Source organism: Manacus candei, unplaced genomic scaffold (genome assembly GCF_025592945.1).
Source record: "Manacus candei isolate 608988 ecotype Guabito, Panama unplaced genomic scaffold, ASM2559294v1 h1tg000022l, whole genome shotgun sequence".
Classification (NCBI taxonomy): domain Eukaryota; kingdom Metazoa; phylum Chordata; class Aves; order Passeriformes; family Pipridae; genus Manacus; species Manacus candei.
Window position 1 is genome coordinate 5095778 of NW_026138070.1, and position 24093 is coordinate 5119870.

The window sequence follows — 24093 nt, forward strand, 5'->3', positions numbered from 1 at the left end:
CATTCCCATCAGTGCTGGGCAGTGGAAAAGATGAGATGTAGAAGCCCTCATTCTTATAGGTTAAGAGAGTTGATGTTGGAGGTTCTCTGGTTAGTTTTTTAACTTTAAGAAGCAGTAAGAAGTGGCCTCAAGCTGTGCCAGGGGAGGTTTAGATTTGATATTAGGAAAAATTTCATCATGGGAAGCGTTGTAAAGCGTTGGAACAGGCTGCCCAGGGCAGGGGTGGAGTCACCATCCCTGGACATGTTCAAAAAAACGTGTGGATGTGGCACCTGGGGACGTGGTTTAGTGATGAAACACGGTGGTGGTGGGTTGATGGCTGGGCCTGGTGATCTTAGAGGGCTTTTCCAACCTTAATGATTCTGTGAAATACTCAAGGAATGTTGGAGCAGTGAAAGAGAAGAGGCTCATCCACACAAGAGGCCACCAAGCGAGTGACAAAGCTCTTCAGGACGTGACAGATCTGGTGTGTCAGACAAGAGCTGATCTGCAAAAGAGCGAGATGGGGGGGGGGGGGATATTGTCACATGTCCCCAGGGACAGTTTAACTCTGAATTCCCCCCTCTCTCTGGAGCCAGCTCTCTCTCCATGCTGGTTTGATTAAGGGAGGGCTCATTTTGCCAAAGTCTCTGCAGGAGCTGCCGGCTCTGAGGGCAGAGCGTGTGCTGAGCTGGTCCCTGTGTCACCTCCCAGGCACACACAGGCCAGGGGAGCAGGAACAGAAGGTGCTGGGATTTGGAGCTGATGCCCCATTGTTGGATTTGTGTCTTGGTTCTGTTAGTTTTTGCTGGCAGGGGAAAAAACCACCAATTGCCACATATAGAATGCGAAGAGAGCCAGTGCTGGGTTAGTCTGAAAGGCTGGTTGTTGTTTAAACCACTTAGTTACAACAATAATGGGAGAAGAACCTTGCCCCCAGTTGTCTGCTGTGTTTGCACTGTGTGCCCTCGAGAACAATGCTGTGTATCTGGGTTATGAGAACCTTCCCCCTCCAAAAGGCATCTGGAGATAACCAATGCTGAATAAATGGTGTTAATGCCATCATGTTCCTGCCTCACTCGTGTCCGTGAGCTGCAGAGCTCTCAGAGGCACTTGGGATCTGCTGCTGAAACAGTTTCTGTTGCTGGTTTATGGGTTTGGAGTTGGGCACATGGTGCCAGTCAGGAGAGGTGGAGATTCCAGAGGCTCTGCTGTTCCAGCTGCACATCCCCCTTGTGAGAGGTGTGCTGCTGGAACAGGACTCACCAGCCTCTGCTCCTTCTTGGCCCAGGTTAAGCAGAGGATTGAGAACAAGGACAGCACAAATGGAAGAGATTTGCTTTTTGCAGGGCCCGTGAGGGTAGCAGGAGGGTTGAAGCTGGCAGGATTTGGCTGATGTGTGGTTAATTCCATGAGGGAATTCCCTGATTTATAGTTAGAACCGGGATTAGAGGCAGTGCAATGGTTTTGAACAGCATGGACTGGAAAATTAGAAGTATTACTGGATCTTTAATGGTCTTTGAAATGCAGAAAGGGGCTGAAATTAATGAAAAATAATTGTGTATAGTTAGTTCTTGGGCTTTTATGACTTCTGGGAGATAGGAAAGGCTAGAGCTGGGGTTCAAGGTTAGAACTGGGCTGATGTTCAGGTCACAGGGGGCTGAAAAGACTGACTGGAGCATATAAGAACTTTGGTTGGAAGAGCAGCACTGATTAATATCCTTGGAAGGCTTATGGATAACTTTTAAGTGAAAACAGGTCACTTTATGTCAATGGTGATGGTTATATTTGGGAACAGAGAGACTGAAGAGATTAATTTGGGACAGCAGAAGCTGAAAGACTTGGAAAATAAATAACTGTGTCCTGAAAGACTCAGATAGGGTTTGGCCCTGCCTGGAGCAGGATTTAATAACCCACTTGGGTTGTGCAATAACACACAGAGGTGGGTTTGGAACAATAAACCTGGAGGAGGTGCAGCCTTGGGGTTTGGGACAACTGGGACCAAAAACATCACTGTATTTTGGATCTGGTGATTCTTTAAGAGCTATAAAGGGTCTGGAATAATCAACACCAAATGGCTCTGCTGTTTCTTGCATTGCTGAGGGTGTGATTAAGGCCAGTGTGGTGATTGTGACACGTTGGTAAGTGTGGCATCTCCAGAAATCTGAGAGCTACAGAGCTTTGAAAATAAATTTATCATGGAAAAAAATGGAAGGACTGTTACTACTGTTCTACAGTGATAAAGGAGAAAGGGAGGTAGTTACGTTGCCAGTAGGTAAAATTTTATCAGAAATGTTGGACAGGATGCATAATTCCTTGCACCAGTTTTCGAGTACTTTGTAGGAGATGAGTCAGGCAAGACAAAGAAGGGCAAATTCCTCAAGATCATAAAGCAAATGAACGACAGAGCTCAGTTCCCTGCTTTGTCCTCCCTAACATCTCTGCTAAACCTCCATGTTGTTCCACAGTGACAATATGGAATAGATGTGGGTTTTAGAGAGTCAGCACAGAGCTGATCTGAGGGTGGTGTTCCCCTGCTGCTGCTCTCTGCACTGAAGGAAGATGTCTAGCTAAGAACAGCTGACAGCCTAACTCATGTTTGAAGTCCCCTGATGGCTGCTGCACCTTTAAAGGAAATCAGGAATGCCAGTGCAAAATTCTACCAAAAAAGGCAAAAACCTGCTCCAGGTGGTTGTTCTCAGTGAGAACCTGGAGCCCTGGGCTGGCTGAGCCTTTTGCAAGGACAGCAGAATTTGGTGGCCAGAGGTGTGTGCTGATAAAGTCTAGTTGCCCTATTGATTGGCTTTGGAGCCACTGTCAGTGGGGAGTGATGGAGATATTTGTGTGGGGGTGATGTGTGTTGGTCCTATCTCGCTGCTCCAGGGCCACTGGGGACCCTCAGGTGTTACAGGGATCTCTTAATCTTGGAGCAAAGCTGTGTGTGCTGGGCCTGCTCTGCAGCACCACAGATTTATTACTGAAATTACCACTGAGGCACTTGGGTTTCCTCAGGTCCCAGGGGATCCTGGATTCTGGGAAGAGCTGCCCTGTTTGTAACTCGGGATTCTTAACTGGGTGGAGAAATCCATCTCGCTGGTTTGGGATTTTACCCATCTGCAGCCTCTCACACTGTTCTTCCTTCTCATCTGGGTTGGCTGGTGACAGTGTCATGTCCTCAGAGTTTTAAGAACAGTGTATCTCTGCTTTCTCTGCCTTTCTCTGTGCCTGGGAGTCGAGGTGCTTGTGCTTGCTAAATGCCTGTCCTCCAAAGGGTTGTGCAGATTCCAGGTGTGCAGGTGTTTGTTGTTTCCAGCACACCCTGGAAGAGCAGCACTAAGTTCTTGTGGAGGTTCAGAGAGTGGAGTGTGAGGGAAGGGCCTCTCTGCCATCTCTGCTGCTCTTCATTGATCAAAATGATACCAAGCTCCTCTTCTGAAGTCTGGGTTATGTCTACACTGGGCTTACATCCAGCTGCTGGGTTTAATCTCCCTACCACTTCCCTCGCCAGTTTTGGACCTTTTAAATTATTTATTTACTTATTTTTGAAACTTGGGACCAGCTAATGCAGCTGCTGGGAGGTGAGGTTGGGTTTTGGGGCAGAGGGATACTATCCCTTTCCAGGGAAGAGAGTTGAGCAAGCACTTATAGGTGCTGACAAGTCTGCAGGGCTGCAGTTGTGGGGAACACCGTGTAGAACCCACCTGGAAAAATAAACTTTGGTGATTCCCAAAGCTCCCAGAATGTGAATGGTCTCTCCTCACTTGACCCTGCAGGTTGATTTCTCTCTGCCCTGTCCTTCTCTCGTGGTGGTGGTGGTGATCTGCAGTGGGAAGTGCTGGAGGTGCTTTCCTGGGTGCTAACTAAATTGCAGTCACGATGGGGATGCACAACGTGCCAAGGGGAGGAAGAGAGGGAAAAGTACAAATATAATGGAGTTTGTGCTTCCTCAGGAACAGGCAGAGAGGCAGCTGCATTGGTGAGATTCGGTAAGAGGCTTAAGAACATCTGCAAAGGTAGAGAAGTGTGTTCCAGTGCCTCAGGGGGAGCAGGCATGTTGGAGGGGAGGGCAGGCAGGAGCCTAATGGGAATATAAAAGTCACTTCCAAAAGGATCAGATAAAGGCAAGGCAGCAGCCAGGGCACAGCACTGGCACTGCAGAGGGGTTTACCTTGAGAGGGGATGATGGCACAAGGAGCTTTAATCTTAATTGAGAGAGAGAGAGACACACACACACACACACACACACACACAAGGATGAGCAGAGCCAGGGCCGCCTGACAAAGGCACAGCAGCAAAGCTGACGGTTTGCACATCAAACAGGGATTTAGAACCCCTCTAAGCAGCTCGTGGTGTGGCTGTAAACAAGTCCAATCCCCTCTATCCAGTTTGGCTGATGCAGTCTGCCAGGGCCTTGCGTGGGGTGGGGGAGGATGGAGGAGCCTCGTGGGGCTCTGTGGTTCACAGGGACAGCACAGGTGCCTTCCCCCTCGTGTGTGTGATTTCACACTGCTCTAGGGTTTGAACAAGCATCTTTTGCAGTAGACTCCTGGTCCCAAGGCTCTAAGTAATTCCTCTCCTGCAAAAAAAAAAAAAAAAAAAAAAAAAAATCCTCTTAATTTCTCCTCTTTCTCTCCTCAAACACCCTCTGTTCTGCAGCGCCACATTTCATGGCTTCCCAGTTGCAGTAGGACTGTTTGCATGGATAGAAGTGGAGGAATCAGGCTCACTGATGCTAGAGGAAGGTGGGTAGATCTTCCCTCTCCTCCTTCTGCCCCTCGTGACTGGAGGGAGTTGGTTTGGTGTGGATATTGTCTGAGAGGAGACAGGGCAGAGTGTCAGGTCTCTCTCCAAACAGCGAGCAGGTCACCGTGGTTCTGCAGATAATATTGGGGACTGCTCATGGATTCAAGGTCATGGATTCAAGACCCCTTCCCCAGTGATTAGAGGCTTCCTTGGCTGTGGTGTGGGAAGCAGCAAAAGGCCAGCTTTCCAGCAGTGCAGAGCTCCCAGAGAGCTTGGGCTTCTTCTAGGGGTTATTGGTTCAACGTGATGGAAATGCCAAACCCTGAGAGCCTTGGCCTCAGAGCAGGGGTGTCCTCAGTGTTAACCTGCAGTGATTCCTGTGGAAATCCCACGTGGCAGGGGGGACATGACACCTGTGTCCCTTGAGGAGACCCAGTTTAGCAGTCCTGCTCCACTGGAGGCCAGGTATGGTGCTTTTGCAGTCCTGGAAAAGCAATGTTCATCCACATGTCCCAAAAACATCATGAAAGAGATTTCTCTCTTCTCTCTGTGAGGTTATTTGTTCTGTATTAACCCTCCTGTCTCATCTCTCCACTTGATGCTCTGTTGACTAAGCAAAGGAGAAGGAGAAATTTTAGGAGTGAGCTGTAAAGAGCTTCACATTTAGGAATGTGGAATTTTTGTTGACAGGGCAGTGCTTGGAGATGGATGGATCTGGGTGTCTCCCCTCCTGCGGGCCTGTCCCTGAATTCTTTGTGCCTGCCGTGGAGGCCTTCCCAGTGACCTCATTTGGCTTTGCACTGAGACCCAGAGCTTTCGTCTGCAAAGGAGGAGTTAATATTGGGGGGTGGAAAAGAATTGGGATCAGGGATGTTCCAGCTAATGGTTAGAGACAGAATCACAGCGAACGGCTGCTCTCGGAGCGTGTGATAATGAGCTGGGATGCAGACATGTTTTCATTTAACTAAGCCAAACAACAGGAAAAAAAAGCAGCAGCCTTTATTGGACTGCTGCCTTAAATTGAGCAGAAAATCAGCACCAAATGGGCATCCAGGAGCTGCAAGCCCAGGCACTGTTGTTTATGTGTTTTACCATGAAGGACAATTGTTTACCTAGGCAACCTGAGGGTCGAGGCTCTGTCAGTGCCCTTCGTCCTCTTCTTGGCTTGGAGCTGGAGGACTGTCCTCTCTTTGTGCTCTATTTAAGTTCATTTTTATTTCTCCTGAGGCCTTGCAGGACTGGGAGGTGACCAACACCCTTTTGTAATACAAGCAGGAGTTCCTGGGAGGGGAAGGAAAAATGGGAAAGCCCAACATGGAAGTGTTTCCTTTCGCTGTGCCCTGCAGCTGCATGGGGGTTTGCTGGTGTGAGTGTTCAGGTTTTACTCTTGGCTTTGTCACTGCAGGGGGAGAAGGAGCTGAGGAAGCTCAGTGCCCTGTTCTTGGAGCTCAATAAACTTAGGATTGTAAAGGTTGGAAAAGATCTCTCTAAGATCTCTCTCTAAGATCATTGAGTCCAACCTTGACAGGGGTTTGAAGCCTGCCTCTGGCAGGAGAGTTCTTGTAGGATGGCTCTGCAAACACCTTTGGGAAGGTCACTGGGGCGTTCCAAGGTGTTTCTCCCTCAGTTTTAGGAAAGGGGTGCCACAGTTGGACTGGGCTCACCATGGGCACCTTGAGTATCCTGGTGTCCTCTGTGCCTGGTGTGAACAGGGCAGACTGGCCACAGTCAGGACAAGGAGTCTGTCACTCTCTAGAGTGGGATCCACCAACTCATGGCCAGTCCACGTTGCAGCTCCGAAGCAGAAATAAACACGGACTCCTCTTTCCTTTCCTTGCGGCTCTGGGAAGAGCAAGATTATCCTGCTTCCAGAAATAACCTCTTCCCGCCCCCTGCCTCCACCTCCTTTGCCAGGTGCCTCCCAGGCAGCTACTAAGGAGCTGAAAACAGATCCCTGGTGCTGTGACACCTCCCTGGTGTTATATATAGAGATCCAGCGTGGACTGTGACCTGGCACCTGCCTTGTCCACTCTCGCTGCTGGGTGGCAGAGCTGGCAGCTCTGACCCTGCCACGAGTCAAGCTGATGCTTCAGAGCCAGGGTTTGGCACTGCTCCAGCTCCAGTGCCCGTGTGTATCTGTGTCACCAGGTTTGGGTGCCGTGGGTTAGTCCTGCAGGGCCTGGCTCCCTGCTCCTGTCCCCCAGGAACCCCTCACAGCTGCGTGTCTGCAAAGCTCCTGTTGGGATGAGAGGTGCCAGGAGCGGGCACTGAGCTCCTGCTCTGCTCCCTGTTTCTTCCAAGCAATCAGTGGCTCCCAGGTCGGGTGACGGGGAGGGGAAAAGTCCTGCCAAAGGGAAAGGAGTGCAGGGATCTGTGAGTGGGAGAGCTGTGTTGGAGGAGACATGTGGAAATGCTGACCCAGCCTTTTGGATGGGTAGAGTTGAGAGAAGTCCACCAGGAAAAGAAACCTGGACAGAATGAGCACTGGCTATTTTATTTAGAGCCACAGGTCAGGCAAACCTGCCAGGGCAGTGTGTGACCCTGTGACTGCCTGTGCTTGAAGTCCTGCCAGCTCAGTCTCTGCTCCAGCCCTGCTCCAGCACCTCTGCCCTTTGGCAAAGCCAGGCTGCCTGGGCTGATCCAGGGGAAATGGGAAAGAAGACCACAACTGTTACTATAATTTGGGAAAGGTCATGTATTGGTTTGGGTTTTTTTCCTCCTGCTGTCCCTGCAGGTTTCTCCCAGGTTTCTCCACAGGGGCACAGTAAAGACCCACAGCTCCTTTCCCTCTGCTGAGCATCTCTGATGACTTTCTGTGGCTATTGGCCTCTTCAGTGCAAATCAGGGAGATGGGTGGGGATTCTCAAGGGTTGAGTTGGGTGTATGTCCCTGTGGGGAACTGGAATCTTATGCTACCCTCTCCCCAGATAAAACTTGTGGTTCCAGACCTGGTCAGGGAGTCAGCTGTGCCACATGCTTTGTCAAACATGAACAGACTTGAGAAGAGTTGTCCAAGGATGGAGGTTTGGGCGTTGGAAAGATTTTATTAATGATCTGCTGTGAGCAAGAAGAGGGTCAGCTGCCTATTTCATTAATTTTTCATCTGTGCACAATCTCTGTGTTCCCAGTTCCTTCCCTTCCCTTTACCCTTCTCCCCTTTGCTGCTCTTTCCCCTCCTCCTCACGTTCCTTTGGTTCTCAAACCCTTTTTCCCTCCCCCCCCCCCCCCCCGCTTCCTTTTCCAGTCTTAATCTCCATCTCACCCTCACATCCTCCTTCCTTTCCATTTCTCTTCCTCTTTTATTTCCCCTGTCCTCTCCCTCCTTGCTCTCCCTTCCCCACCCTCCCTCCATCTCCAAGCTCCTCGGGAAGAAGACAATCCGAAGGCTTTCCGCCCCGCTCTCAGCTGAGAGGCTCCTTCCCTCAAGCCAATCAATGGCAGCCTTTCAGCCCCGTGGGGCTTGGCAAACATTAGATCAATAAGTTATTAGCACCATTCTGTCAGCTGTAATGTGGAGATTGATCGGGGCCGGGGCTCCTGCACGCTGCCTGGCACTTCCCCAGCCTGATAAAGATGACAGATTAAGGGAATAAGAAAAAGGAATTAAGGAGTCTGGCTGTCAAAGCTGTCACGGGCTGGAGGAGCTGTTTTTTTTCAGGGGCTGGATGAGTGCAATCGGACATTTAGGTGGTGCTAAGGGGGTACAGCACCACCAGCAGCTCTGCTGGGAATCACTGTCCTCAGCCTTGGCTGTTCTGAAGAAATGCTGGGAGGCTGGTGGAAGGAGCAGCCAGGGAGGTGGAATAGCTGTGCTGGGGCTTGGAGGGGAATAGCAGGCTCCTGGCACAGACCACGTGCAGACTGAGCACCCAAGAGCCTGCAGGGAGGTGGGAATGCTGTGCCTGCCCTGGGGTGTGGTTGGGTGATGTGTGGCATTCCCCAGGACTCAGGGACTGTGTCAGAGGGATGATGCCAGTTCTCATAGCTTTTTATCACAGGTACATAAATGGAGGCCAAAGGGTCTTTGCCCACAGGGTTTGTGGTCACTGAATCACAGACTGGTTTGGGTTGGAAGAGACCTTAAAGATCATCTTGTTCCACCCCCTGCCATGGGCAGGAACACTTTCCACTAGACCAGGTTGCTCCAACCTCTGTCCTTGGCCTTGAACACTTCCAGGGATGGGGAGTTCACTTTCTGGGCAACCTGATCCTTACTGGTCTTCTGATTTATCAGGCTTTCCCCTTCTCATGTCTGACCTGCTAGAAGATGCTCCTTTCTAGAGCAAGTGAGTCTCCTAAACCCTGGACTTCCAGCCCACTCTCCCATCCTCGTTCTTTGAATCTTTTCTGGAAGAAAGTGGAGATTCACAAGTTTGTGACTGCTAAAAAGCCTCTCTGCAGCATATAAAATTAATTCACATCTCTCTCTTAAGTGCAGCATATCCCTTCCATGAGCGTTTTTCATACTATGAATATTTACCACCTTTCTGTGGCTTGGTGCGTGCTGTAAAAATGAATTTTGTAAGAACCTGGGAGACAGGGGGGGTGTTGGTGCACCTTCCCTAATAAACAGCCTCATTACAGACAGGCAGGAGGGTGGCTCCAGCATCACCTGCACCTCGCTCACCCCTTGGCAACTGAAATATTGGACAGTCCTTTTGGGTGCTTTGCTCCAGCAAGGCAAGTCAAGTGAGCACGAGAAGGTGGGAAGTAGCAGGATACTGTGGATGGTAGGAGGAAAGGCAGATGGCCTTGTGGTTGGAGCTGAGGAAGGGGATGCAGGCTGCTTCCCATGCCAAGGAAAGGATGGTTGGTATGTTACACATCGGGAATCCTTCTGGTCAGCTCCTTCTTTCATATGTGCTGGGGTCAGCTTGTGTTTTGGAAGGGGTTAGTGACACCAAGCCTGCCTTTGGGGTGCTCCTGTGTAATGCATTGAGATCAGCAGCTGATGCTCACTGACTCTTGCCTACTGGAGTCCTTCTCTGCCATTGAGAGGGGTGGCTGCACAACCAGTCTGCCAAAGTTCTCTCAAAGTGAGCAGGAAAGAGAAAAACCTTTGATTACTCAATACTGCATCCTCCTTGCTTTGTACTAAGAGCCCATTCGTGTGTCCCTTTCCTCCCTCCCCTTTATTTCCTGTTTTTCTTCCTGGTCCAAGATCCTCTTGTCCCAGGGAACTTGAAGTATGATGCTTAGGGAATGTTTGCAGACATGTTGATCTGGGCTAGGGACATTCCTGAGCCAGGAGTGCCCACCTTGCTCTGCTGTTTGTGCTGTTTGTGCTGTCAGACTGACACAGCAGCCAGCAGAAGGAAATGCCCCTGTGCTGGAGCACTTGCAATCTAAATCTAAATGACATCCAGCAAATAGATAAAGATGTGGAGACACAAAGGGGCGGCGAGATAACCCAGTGCAGTAACTAAGGTTTGAAGCCTGCTGCCTGCCATGTCCCTAAAACCATTAAGCTGACCTGCTGTGAGGAGGATGCTGCCTTTATTTTGCAGCTGGTTTGACACCCCCTTTGCAGTGACATTCCCTCCTTCCTTGCTAGAGCTGTCCCTGCCCCGTGAGCTGGCAAGCACTTGTATTGTTCCAGGATTCCCAAATCCCAGAAGCTCACTTGCTGCTTCCCTTCCCCCAGCTTCCCCAATAATTTTTTTTTTCCCCCCCATTCTTGTTGCCCTCAGTTAAATTATGGTCCGTTATTCCCATGACCTTGTGCTTCACTCTCCCTTTGTTCCATTGATTCCCGCTGGCAAGGGCCGGGTGCCGATGCGCTGCCGGATTCCACACTCTGTGAGCAGGGGCTGCCTTTGTTGGGAGCAGCTCTGGGACTGCTGGGCCAGCTCCTGACAAAGACGAGCCCATGGCTGCGGGATTGAGGCTCCAGGGTCCCCCCAAACCTGCCTGGTTCGGCACAGGGACGGGCTGAGCAGCTGGGATGGAGCTCCGGAGTTGTCTGAGCGGAGAAGCTCCTCTGGTGGGAGCCTGGTTGTGCCAGAGGGAAGGGGAGAGCTGAGTAAGTGGAGATGCTGCCAAGACATTTCAGGCTGGTCAGTGGGGATTGTCATCTTCAGGGTTTAAGTTTGATGGGGGAGTTAAGAGAGAGGGAGGATGTTTTGTTCCTCTTAAAATAATGGGAAAGGAGGCGGAAAAAGGACTCTGCTCTGGTTAGATGTTGGCTATGTGAGCCTGGGTGATTTCCCCTCTTAGTTGGCTCAGTTCTGTGTTGACTCAGGGCTTCTGGGTCCAAGAAGCTTTCAGAGCAAACCCAGGGCTATGGATAGGGAGCATGAGATAGGTCTTGATCTCTTCCCCTCGTGCTGGAGCATGAACACAGTGCAGAAGAATTTGGTGCAGTCCCTCAGCTGTAATTGGGACTCTCTGTAGCCCACCCATTTAGCAACACTGGAGGGGCAGAAATGTTGTGACCACCTCATTCCTGTCCCTTCTCCAGGTGAATTCCTGTGCCCAGTCGCTGTTCTCACCATGTGTGTCCTTGGTGCATCTCCTCTGCTGCAGATTCCCATGTAAAGAGTGGAGATAAAGTCCCTCTGTCTTTGGGGAAACCTAGAGATAGATTTTCTAATCTTCCCAGACTTAGGCTCCCAAGTCCTCTCATCAAAGCTGATAAGGAGGCTTGGGATTCTTAGATGTGTTGGTGAAGATGACTCTTAAGCCACCCAGCTCTGCTGAGTGCTGGGAGGCTGAGGATTAGAGGCAGTGCAGGAGACAAAATAAACCCCACCTAACCTGGCTTCCACAAAAGCTGGGTTTATGGTGCCATGCCCACATCCTTTCTCCTTATGGTGCAAAGCTGTTGGGTGATCCCTGTTTGTGGGGACAGCACTGTCCTCCTCCAGCTCACCTGCTTTCCAGGCCTGTCTCTGTTCATGCTTCAGTGTAGGAGGTGAGTGCTGAGAGAGAGGGGGAAAATCCACTTTGATTTCGAGATCTTTGGGGAAAATATTTGACTTTGTTCCCAAAAAACCTCCCTCTGGATCACTTTCTGTACTGCCTTGCCAGGCCAGCAGGAGCCTTGGAGGTAAATGTGGGGTCTGGGGACTTGTGTGGGTGGGGGGTTTTGTGGTCAGGGCTGTGCTGCACTGGTGGCAGGGAGTGATCAGTATTCTTGGGGCTTCCCCCAGCCCCCCTTCCTTGTGTTATTGCCTGGCCCAGCTTCATAACATTCCAGTTCTACTGATAATGTCTTTCTTTCTCAGCTTTGATATTAAAAACTGCCCTGATTTGGCTCCCTTTCAGCTGAAATGCTTTGCAGAAGGCAGGAGAGAAGAGGCAAAAGCAGGAATTGGGGGAATAAAAAAAACCAAAGCCCCCTTCCCCCAGTCATCCCTCCCCACCCTTTAAGGTGAAGTGCTGCCCTTTGCAGGTGCATGGGCTGAGCAAACAGCTGTCCTGGGGCTCTGTGGTCCATCAGTAGCAATGTACCCGATGCACAACCTGTCTCTGCGAGGGTGGTGAGACATCCAGGAGCTGCACTGCCAGCTCATTTGCAAAACAGATTTGGTTCTGCTGCTGCTGCTGCTGCAAAGTCAGGGGGAGATGGACTGTGGCTGCTCCCACCCCAGTGTCCTGGCTCTTTGTGTGAGCGCAGGGAAGGGTTGGATGAGTGGCACGTGGAGATAAAGGGATGAATTTAAGAGTGCAGGGCCCTGTAAAAGGGGCGTGTGTTTGGCAGGTGTCAGTGGTGTGGCAAAGCTGGGCACGTGGGTTAAGTTGTGAAGAGGAAAGGAAACACAAACACATCGCTGTTGAGGTTGTACCCCGGAAACTGTGAGTTAACTAAATAATTAATGAAACTGGGACCTGCCTCTGCCCTGCTTTGCAGCTAAGGAAGAAAAGCAAAGATGGGGTATGACTTCTTAAAACACTGGGCTGGAGCTCAGAAGGTTGCTGTTCAGTCTTGTGCTCTCCTCATGACTCGGTAAATTTGGGGTGGGATGTTAGATCTTTGTGCCTCCGTACTGGTTGCTGATGATAACTGTTCCCTTTTCCTTGCTTATTGTGTCCTGTTGATTTAGTCCCCACACTTCTGGGGCCAGGGGCATCTCTGCCACATTGCAGGGCTTTGCCTTAAATGAAAAAGAAAAATAATAAAATGGAAAAGAGGAAATGTTTCATTCTGTGATGGAACTGACTGCCAAAAACCTGCTGGGGGGCAGCCCAAATAGGGACTCAGCGCCCGGGATTTGGGGCTGTGCTACAAGGTGAACCCGAGATGCTGGAAGGATCATCCTGGGGATTAAATCACTAATGTGGGATCCCTCTGGAGGACCAAGCCCAGGGGCAGGACACCTGAGACCTCTCCCCGTGGTGGGATGTCACACCTCCCTGCGTGCCCAGAAGTGGGGGGGGGGTGTTCTGGAGGCTGGGGGAGCACAGGTCTGAGGGAGTTGGTGCTGTTTCAGAGTTCCTGCTTGATCTTGGCCTTCCCCTGCACCAGTGCAGCTGCCTGGGGGGGAGATGGGGCTTGCAGCCTGTCCTGCTGACGTGTGTGGGAGCAGTGGGAATAGCAGTGGGAATAGCAGGGCACGGCGCGAGTCGGAGCGAGCGTCTGCTGGCAGATGGGCCCGGGGGTGGGAGTGGAACAGCGGGAGGGAAGCAGGGATGGGGGGTAATGAGGTGCCTTGGCAGAGCTGTGAAACCAAGGAATCTTCACTGCTCACATTCCAACTGCTGTCACATGGAACCGGTGCTTCTGTCACCAGTTCTTTTTCCATGGAGTCTCTTCCTGCCTTAAAAAAAAAGCCCTCGTTGGGCTTTGCTGCCTCCTGGCCCCGGGGCTGGGAGGGGCGAGCGGAGCAACGGGGCTTCTCGTTGTTCCAAAGCCACAAATCCTGGATGAGAACACTTCTGGGGAGGATATGTGAACTTGGCCTCCAGCGCTGTGAGGGTTTGCAGCATCAGGCTATAACGTTTCCAGGAAAATCAGCATGAAGAATGAAGCGTTCCGTGGGGAGGGAGCTGGTGCCTCTGTTTGTGCTCTGTGGCCAGGTACTTCCGAGCTCTGGTGCTGCCTTGGCAAGCTGAGACCGTCCGTGGCTTTGCAGGAGTTTGTGCAAAGGGGAAACTGAGGCAGGAGGATTGATAAAATTCAAATGGAAAGACTGGCTCAACACCTGGGATGTGAAGTGCTGAGAGAACTTCAGTGCCACCACTGGCTGACTCTGGCCTTTCCCATCTGCTTTTCAGTTGCCACTGTTGTGTTTTCCCTTTGCTCTTGGTTCTGGATGGTCTCAAGGCTCTGCAGTCGTCTCTTGAGTGCCAGTTCTGTTAAGGGGCTGGGTGACAGGGTCATGGCAAGGTGAGGTCAGAGGCAGTCTGTGCTCCTTAAAAGCCTGAAATGCCACTTGGAACTTTGCAGAGCTCCTGGATTGCTCCTGGGATAGAGGAGGGCTGGTAGGGCTGCCCTGGGCACAGTGTCTGGCTGCTCTCTGCACTCAGCTTGTGGCAGCCACAGACCTGTGCCCTGGATCTCTTGATAAATCCAGTGCCAAGGCAGGAACCTGGGCTGCTCAGCTGAATTCCAAGTGATGGGGAGTGATTCTGAGTGCGAGGGACAGTTGCTTGGCTGAAAACGTCCCCTGGAACAGAAATAATGTCGTTGTTGTTATAAATAGGACCGAGGGGGGTTTGTAACCTTCCCTAACCCACACATTTTGGGCAGATTGCAGCAGCTTTGCATGTGTGTGGATGCACAGGCAGATACAACCTATTCTCACTCAAATATGGTGCTTGTTTGTGAGATGGTGTTTTTTTTTTTTTCCCTTTTAAGATGCTGCATCTTTAACAAGCCCTTGATAGATGAGAATTTGATGCTTGCAGTGACAAACAGGCTCTTCCTTCCTGCCCATATGCACCATCATGCTTTCAGTTTCCCCCAGCGTTATTATGGGAGGATATTGATTTTAAATCTGGTCGGGGATGCTGTAATTGTATATTAGATATTTTCTGTTGGTTTGTAGGGCTGCAGTAATGCAAAAGGCTTGAGTGTTTCCGTACAATCCAGAGGGGGAAGATTGCTAAGGACCTTGAGGTTTTGAAGGAGGAGGGGGGGGAGGGAGGGGGAGAGACAGAGAGAGAGAGAGAGGAGAGAGAGAGAGAGAGAGAGAGATACTGTGGTAGGAAGATTCAGAGATCTGTTGTGCTTTTTCTTTTTTTTTTTTTTTTTGTGTTGTTTTTTTCCTCCCCTTCCTTTCCCCCAGTTGCTTTGCATCAGGGCATGAAAGGAGTGGAAACACCGGGGGGACAAAAGGCACCAGAACAAATGATGAAACTCAGTAAGGAAATCAACTGGATTCAGAATTTATAGCTTTAAAACGTTGCATTGATCAGTGTGTGAATAGTCATTATGTGCTTTTGGGCTGCGTGATTAGGAAAGCAGATCAAGGCTCTCAAGATGATGATTTTTCTTACTTTCATTTTTTTTTCCCCCTCTGCTTGTAATATATGTGTGTGTGTGTGTGTGCCTGTGTGTGTGTGAGAGAGAGAAGCATAAATACCAAAGTCTCTCTGGTCGCTTCTGCAAAGAGGAAAGTACAACCTTGTCTTGATACTCAGGTTTCTCATCTCTCTTCTAGATGAAATTTTAGGCAAGAGAAGAGTATGTTCTCCCAACAGCAGCAGTGAGTGTCCTTTAGAAAGCAAGAAAGCCAGAAGTGAGTCCCCAAAGGGTAAGTGCTGCTTCTCCCTCCCTCCCCCATCCCCTTCCCCTTTCTTCTCCTTTCCTAAGAGTGGAACTTAATTGAAATTAAGGAGCTGGGGGGGGGGGGAGGGAGGGTTTGCAAGAGGGTTTGCGGTGTGGGAGCCGTGTCTGGCACTGAGGGTGCATGAGGGAGGCGACCAGGGCTCTCTCTGCTTTCTTTATCTCCTCGGGGGGGTGGGGGGAGGCTCGCGTTGTGAGCCTCTTAATTAGAATAATTGCTTTATGGTTTAAAAAAAAAAAACAAACCAACAACAAAAAAACGAGCCGCAGCCCTTGAGGTGGATTTTTAGGGGTGTTTCCACTTTTTTCGGGCAGAATGTCTTGATTACATGTTTAATATAAAGAGAGACACGCAGGCTTATCGTGCTGGCATCTGTTCCTTTAAAGGGAAAAAAAAAAAAAGAAGAAGCCTGTCAGGGAGAATAGGGCTGCCTAGTTCTCTCTTATGCATTTATGGCTCTGTTCCTATAGAGATGGAATCTGCAGAAGGTTTCTCTACTTAGGGGTTTATTTTTATTTTTTTTTAATCTCTTGGTTTGTCTTCGGGTTCTTTTCCTGTGAACGGGATTTTTAAACTTTCTTTAGGGCTGGCAAAGTGGGGTGGGTAATGGAGCCTGCAGTTAATGAGTTTGTCTCCAGGTTGGGTAAATGAGGTTTTGCAGGCCGTTTACTCAAAGGCTTTGTTGTTAAGTTCAAACTAATTAGCTGTCAGTAATACCCGGTGTAATCACTGTGTCTAACCTGCACTCTTTGCCACTTTAAAGAAAAAAAACCAACTAAAAGCAGATCCTATGGGTTTGGAGTTCAGCTGAGACTCTCTAAGGGGTATATCCTCAATAACCCATCCAGGGAATCTCAGAAGGGACTTTTTTGCAGCAGTTTGTCCTAAAGCTTTCTTAAACTACGTGCTTTATATTATGCTTTAGAAAGATATATTGTAGGGACCTGTTCTGCATCCTGATTTCACAGAATGTTCCTGTATATTGTTTCTGGTCCCCAAATTATGATCTGAAGGCAGCATACTCTGAATGCTGGTGTCACTTAATAGAATATTGCCAACATCACCTGAGAACACACTAAATCTTCTCTTTCATGTAACCCTCTCCTGCCTGTTAACTCCTTTATACCAGTAGAAGTGCCTTAGATTTTACTGGGAACCATTGATACTGCTGCTCTTTATCTGTTTTCCTTGATTTGCTTTCATCTGCCCTATTCCTGTTATCCTGGAAATGTTTCTAGTGGATGTGCAGGAAAATTCCAGCAGGATGCTTCTGTAGATTCTGAAACATGTTTGTTATATGAGACATGGGACTCCTGTAACACACTTGACACTTTGCTGTTTCTGCTGCATTTGTACCCTTTATAATTCCAAGGTATCAGAATCCAGGTAACGGCAACCTGTGTGGCCTGGCTGAGAATAGGCTAAACTTTAAGCAAGCTGTCTGAAACCAAACTGTTGCATTTGGATTCATCCCAGTAAAGTGGCTGAACTGGCACAAGTGGATTGGTTTTGCCATGGGAGCAGCAGGGTCAAATGATCTCATTCCATTTCTTTCCTCTGGCCTTCCCACCGTTTTTGTTTTCTGGGGTGGGCTGAGGGCAGTGTGAGGCAGGTGAGGAACCCTTGGCTTTGCGGGATGCCCTTGGGATCTAAATCCTGCTCCTTAGCTCCCAGTGACTGGGGGGATTCCCTTCCAGGGGTTCCCAGGAAGCCCTGGATAAAGAAAAGTTTTTTCTGCTCCTACTTTTCTTCCTCGGAAATCCTTCCCTGCCCTTTGAAAGAGATGAGACAGAATGGAAATTTGGAGCTGGGCCTTTTAGTGATCTCCCATGTGACCTGTTTTTTTTATTAGATCTTTGGAGAGCCCCTGTTCCCTCCAGTGCTGTGCAGGAATTTAAGCCTGGGCTGTGCTGATGCTGGAATACCATTGGAATAGTGAGGGGCCGAGACTTCTGTGCTTTGGGGGTCTTTGTCTCCCCACTCCCTGCTATGGAAAGGGGGTAAAAGGAGGGGCTGCAGCAAGTGTTGCTGTCTTAAGGCCCAGACAGTGACAGCACCTCACAGCTGAGAACTCCCAGGAGCCTTCCTGGCCTGCTGTCAGTCAGGCAGTGCTCCCGTGTCACGGGTGCCATGGAGGGAAACGATCCCTGTGTTCCCAGCTCTGGCTGGAAACGGAACGATCCACGCTGTGTGACAAGCCATTTTCAAATGGGATGGGCCCTAAAGGCCAGTTACTTGGGATTTGGGAACTGCTGCAGTGGAGCAAAGTGTGAGGTTGTGCTGGAGCCCCAGGCTTGGCTGGGACCCAGAGTGCAGTTTGTGATTTAGGAGCGGGAAGGGAAGCAAGGACCGGTTGGAGTTCTGGAGCCTGTGCAGCCTCACGCTGTGCTGCAGTAGGAGCAGGGTCTGCAGTGTTCCCTGGGACACAGCCCTCCCTTTCCTCCAGCCTGGTGGTCCTGTGCCTTGTGCAGGTGCTGCTCCTCCACATCCTGCATCCCTTGTGGCGGCGACCGGCTCCAGGCAGGACTCTGCCCCTCTCCACCACAGACTGCCCTGGAAGCAGCTCTTGCTCTCCATCACACAGTGCCCTAGAAGCAGCTTTTGCTCGGGGCACAGCTGCCTTGTCTCGGGAACAGCCTTTTGAAGAGCAGGAGTGACCCCATGGCACAGCTCGTGCTGCCGTGGCCGCGCCTGACAAGGCGAGGAGAACAGAGGCAGCCAAGGAAATCACTCCCGCTCTCTGACTGAGTGAAAAAACACCTGTAGGGCTGGAAACCCTTCCAGCGGGGGAGCAGCCACCTTCCCTTCCCCCTCCCCGGCTCGCAGTGTGCGCTCCAGAGATCAAAAGAGAGCCCTATCTCGGTGGAAACGGGGCCGCGCCGCTGTCAAACAGAGCAGAACGTTCTCGCGTCTAATATGGAAATGGGAGCGGTATCAGAGGCTGGGAGCGAGGGCTGTGCTGGCAGGTCACGGAGGAAGCTTTCTCCTCTCCCCAGGAGACAATTCCCCAAGTGAAACCCTCGCTCTCCCGCGGCAGCAGCGCGTCTGGAGATCTGCTCCCCCCCCCCGTACCTCGAGAGGCGAAACAAAAACCGAGGAGGGAAAAACCGGGCAAAGAGTGTTTTTGGTTCCCCTTTGAGCCGCTGAAAAATAAATCTGGTAGGAGCCTCGTCGTTTGGGAAGGTTGGAAGCCGGGCTGGACGAAGTGCTGGAAAACACACGTAGGGAACAATATTGTGCTCGCCCCCTGGGGCGGGCGATGAGCTCATACGCTGCTCCCTCTGCCATTCTCTTTTCTTTGCTATTGTGGATCATTTAAAACAAAACAAAGTCTTGCTGCGTCTTTGGGTGATGAACTAGACCAGAACTGGAGCTGGACTGCAGCTGAGCAATTCACATCCAGCCTCTGTCAGTTTGTCCCTCTCCTTTGGAGGGGAACATCCATGTGTTGGTGGCTTTGGCAGCTGTCCAAATAGGCCAAATGAAGGAACAAGGTTTGGCCCCGTTCTTGCTAAAAACTTCACTGCCACCCCCCCAAACCCAGACTGCTGAGTGTGGTGGGAGTGGGCACAGGCCCCCCCCCTGCCCTGGCAAGAGAAGACCCTAAAGCTGCTGACCAAGACCTGGCCTTGAGTTTGCAGTGAGACGCATTTGCAGCAGGTTCCTCGAGCTTTGAGTGGGGTTGGATAAAGGGAACCTTGACCTGTCATGGGTTTGTAGCAAAGGAGAAGGGCTGGATAGGCTGGGTGCTCGTGTTTTGTCTGGAATTGCTTGGAGAGGATGGACCTTAGGGAATCCTGTGGGAAGGTTGTGCAGCAGTGACACGTCCCTCAGGCTGCGTCCTCCAGGAGTTTCCCGTGGCTGTGCCATCAGCGGTGGCAGAGGTGGGCTCCCCTTGGCTCGGGTGAACAGGAGGGGGCTGGCAGAGAGCATGAGGGCCCAGCAGATGCTGCCTTGGCTCTGCCTTCCCCTGGCCCTGCCAGAGTCCATTTCACACCTGGCGGCTGGAGGAGATTTGGCGAGATCAGTCTCCCGCATTACCCCTGGTAATGACAAAAGCAGACAGCAAAGCTTCAGCAAAGCTGGAATTACTGCTGGCTGAGTCATGTGAAATCTTCCAAGTTTTAAGTGTGGAAATCCAGCCTTTCCCTGGGCTCCTCCTTCCTCTCAGCCTTCCCTTGCCACCCCCATTCTCCCTCCCCTCCTTGCACCTGAAATCTGCTCTGCGGCTGATCCGATAGAGTTTATGGTAATTAAGTGTTATTAAATCCCCTCCCCCCCTCCCTTTTCCTCCTCTAATGACACAGCTGTGGGGGGAAAAAAAAAATCAGTGTTTTTCTAAATCAGGTCTGTGGCATGTGGCTTTGCTCCTTAGACCTTTGGTTAAGAGCATCAGAAGGGAACTGAAACCTTGTGCTTCTGCATCCCTGGGGGAGGTGGCAGGAGCGGTGAGAGAGCAGAGGAGGATGTGGGAATGTGGCCCCTGGGAGTGACTTGGAGGGAAGGGGACCTGGAAGGGATTTCTGCCCACCACTCCCCTGCTTCTACCAGGGGTGTCTTGCAGGTTTGGGTGCTGGAGGAGGGAGTGGGAGGGAGCAGGTATGGCTTGGCTGTTGTCCAGGGCAGCCTCTCATTTTGGGGTCTGGCTTCTAGGGGTGAGGCACACAGGGAACCCAGCTCCTCATCTCAGCCAGCCTGAAGCAGCCTCTGACCCTGTGATTGCACGGGAAGGCAGTGGTCCCTGAGGTGCAGATGAGTGTCAGTGGGGTAGAGATCCGTGGTTGGAGGTAGAGCCACAAATTGCTGTGCTGGGAGGCTGACCTGAGCTGGAGGGGACTGAGGTCATTTCCCTTCTGCAGAGGAAGAGTACCTTGGAAGCCAGTGATGCAACCTTTTTGTATTGAAACTTTGTATTGAAACTTATTATTTTTTAAAATAATAATAATAATAATATTTATTGTTGTTGCTGTTGTTGTTGTTATTGCTGCTGTTATTGTTGTTATTCCCTCCTATGTTTTGGGGAGAGAGTGGTTTCATTACAACATGCGAAGGTTTCATCCACCAAAATCTGAGCCCTGTGTGCTTGGCTGTGCCATGGGTTTGGTGTCAGACAGCACGTTCACCTCTCATTCTGTGCAAGGCAGAAGCGACCCAATCCCTGAGCTGCTGTGGCAGGGCCACGTTTTACAGCCTCTCTGTCTCTTGGGCTGTTTTTTGTCTGCCACAGACTTACATTTTCTGATAGGCAGCTTAGGGGCCTTTGTCTCACCTGGGAGAGACCCACAGCTCTTTTCCCAGCAGGATGGCCAGTGCCTGTGTGTTCCTCACAGTGGCCTGTGCTCAGAGCCACCACCTTGAACTTGGAGCCAGCCTGGCAGCAGAATCACCTGCCGTGGTCCCTGAGGGGACTCTGTCAGTGAAACGAAGGAGCACAAACCTGGGGCACACGGTGGGGTGGTCTTGTCACTCACTGAACACAGTGGTGGTCTTGTGACTGCAGCGTGGGGGGAGCCCGTCCCTCCCTCCCCCTCTGCCCGCTCAGATTGTTACTGGGAGTTCCTCTCTGAGTAATGAAAAGGCTTTGCCTGTGGGGAAGATCCGAGATAAAACAGTGTTAGAGCAGCCAAGGCGGGGAGAGTAGTAATTACTCTGATTTGTGCTTACAGTAAACAGAAAAGCCTCTGTGGTTTTCTCTCCCTGACTGCCAGACCGGGATCCCTCCTGCCCCAGGAGCAGGCAGGGCCTTCCTCAAAGCACCTCCCTCCTCCTGGGCTCTGCAGTCGTTCCGGGAAGATGGACAGGGAGGCATCCTGGGTGTGATTTTAATGGCCTCAGGGTGCTCAGCCACATGTACAGATGTGAAACAACCTGCTCCTGAGACTTCCCCCCCTGCCCCCAGAGCTGGGCAGGTGGATGTCATCACTGCCAGCATCACCTCCTGCTCTGGGTGATGAGCATCTCTCACGTTTTTGTGTCCTGGTGGGTGTTTAGGAAGGTGGGGGGAAAGAGGTGCATGTCTGGCCAGGTACGAGCTGAAAAAAGAACTCATGTCCCCTGAGATGAAAGGGTGAGAACCCAGTGAACTCTTCCATCCTCCCTGTCCCCTCTGCCACGCTGGGGGTACAGAGCTTGCTGGCAATTTTGTGTTATTACCATGCAGGGCTTGGTGCTTTAGGAGGAAGAAGAAAATACAGCTGTTGAGTTTTTTGGGTGATGGGGGCTTGGGTGATGGGGGCTTTTCTGTGTGTAAGTGTAGCCATGTTTGGGGGTTTAGGAGGTTGTTAGGTTGACCCCATTAAAATGGTACATCTCGAGCACAAGGACAGCTGATTTGGCAGCTTGGTACATCAGGCTCAGTGGGGACACTAGAGAGTTGTGGGAATTTGTGCTAATATCCCTCTAACCCCCCTATCTCTTTCTTTTTGCACTGTCCCTATACTTACGTGATTTTCCACTGTATTTTTCTCTGGAAAAAAACCCCAAAAAGACCCAAATCTTTCTGCTCTTCAGAAAACTCCCACACGCCTCTGCTGGAGGACTCGGTGACTCAGATGACCCCGGAGGAGCACTACAGACGCATGATGTCAGCACTCAACGAGCATGGCACCTTTGAAGAGCAGCAGCAGCAACGTCTCTACCAGCTGGCCAACAGCATGGCAGTGCCCAGCCACGGAGGTACAGGATCTGCAGAGGGGAGGAGGGGCTCGTGGTGCCTTTCAGGATAACTCTGTAAAGGTTCCTAATCCCCCCTGTGTGCATCTAAGGGGGATTGATGGGCTGCAGTGCTGTCTGTTTATCATGCAGCGAATACAAGTGGTGCTAAAAAGTGTCCTAGAGACCCTTTTCTCTCACCATCTCCGGGGGGGCATCTCCCCTCAACCATCTGTAAGTGCCAGTTCCTTCTGTAGCTCTCTATGGGGATATGTTTTTCTTCACTGGAATAGATTCATTACAGTATCACTACTGTGTATTTTGCAGGGGTGGTGAGAGGGGTCCTTCCTTTGTTTCAAGAGTTTGTGTCAGTGTGAATGTTCAGAATCTCTGGTGTAAGGCTTTATTTGGGGTCACAGTGTGGAGCAAGGGGGATGAGCAAGTTGGGATAACACAGCAGGGGTGTGAGATGTAGGCAGTGGCAGACACTCCTGCCCTGTAGTGATGGAAATGGCAAGAGGATGTTGCTGCCTTCTCCTGGGGGCTGGAGTGGTGCCCGGAGGGGATAAGTGTCCTGCAGTGCTGGGACCTAAGAGGTGCAGTGTGAGTTGAAGGATTGCTGGTCTGTTTTCCCTGGGCTGTGGAAGGAGCCGGCTGGATCCAGCGTGTCCTGCGCTGTGCCTAAAGGGGGCACCAGGCAGTTACAGGATCTGCCCTGGATCCACTTGGCAGGATGCAGGATCCACGAGCGTTCCCTCCACGGGTTCCTCAGCCCACCTCACCTTCCCTCGGGTGAGCTGAAACTGCTGCCACTGGCTCAGCCTCACCCTGAGCAAAGCCATGCCTTGTACCGAGTCCCGTGCTGCAGGAGCCAGGGGTGGGGGAAGTAACTCAGTTCTCTGGATCAGGCAAAGCCAGGGAGATGGAAGAGGTGATGCTGCTCCAGTCGTGGAAGCAGAGGGTTGGAGCATCACTGAAAAGCAGGGCTGTGCAAGGATCTGTCCCTCTGCTGCTTCCTGCCCGAGGTGTGGAGGGCTCACACGGGGAGCCGGGGGAGGAGCACAAGCAGCATCAGCAAAGCATCCAGCAAGAGCTGGAGGAGAATCTCTGGTCTCTGAGTGTAAATCCCCAGGGCTCCTTGTTAGGTTAATGAAGAGGCTGTCTTCTTTTCCACTCTGTTTGATTTGATTGGCTTCTCTGGGGGCAGGAAGGCGATTCCCTTCGCTGTGGAGTAAGGATTTGCTTATCAGCAAAGGCACGGCACAAACCTGTGCTGAGGCACGACCCGGTGAACATGGCACATGCTCTGTGTGTGGTGTTGAGCTGTCCCGGGCATTTTCAGAGCTGCAGGGCTCCTGCAAACACAGGGATACAGGGCCATAGGGCTGAAGTTTCACATGTACATGTGATGAACACGGAGGAGAGGACAGCGTGTAACACTGTGCACAAAAGGGTGACACACTCCTATGCCCAGGTTGAATATTTAACCAAGTAATTCAGATCTAGACCACGTGGAATACACATGTAGACCATGCTGAATACAACAGAGCAAATACACAGCTCAAAATGTGTTGTGTGTACAAGTGTTGTGACAGACAGTCACGACAGACCACCCAGCCTGGCACTGGATGGCTGCTGGACTCATGGACGTGTCCATCCCACCAGCATGTGCTGCAGAACTTCTCTCCCTTATAACAAGCAGAGTAGCTCATTACATTAAGAGCCTGACGTGTTTTTATGATTATGATTAAATTGTCTCAGCAGCATTTGTTAGGTGAGGGGGTCACCCTGGGGTTTTGGGTGGGCAGGGGGAGAAGAGGCGCCTGCATGGACAGACTCCCTCCTGGAATACTGACAAGACAAAACTCGGTGTATTTTTGGGTTGTCTCCAACACCACAGGGCCCTGGTTGGGCTATAAATTATTAGTGCCAGTACAAAGCGCAGTTTATCTGCGGGCTCACATGGAGGCACCAATAACATTAATAATTT

General features: G+C 51.0%; 1 protein-coding gene across 8 annotated transcripts in view; it reads left to right on the forward strand.

Moving 5' to 3' along the window:
* Positions 1-24093, forward strand: part of SAMD11 (sterile alpha motif domain containing 11) — a 115829-nt gene that overhangs the window by 62669 nt on the left and 29067 nt on the right. For all 8 annotated transcript variants that reach the window (XM_051786298.1, XM_051786299.1, XM_051786300.1 and 5 more), the window contains 2 exons: positions 15327-15419; positions 21963-22127. In XM_051786298.1, the coding sequence (XP_051642258.1) occupies positions 15327-15419; positions 21963-22127 (258 nt within the window). The remainder of the gene's footprint in view (positions 1-15326; positions 15420-21962; positions 22128-24093) is intronic.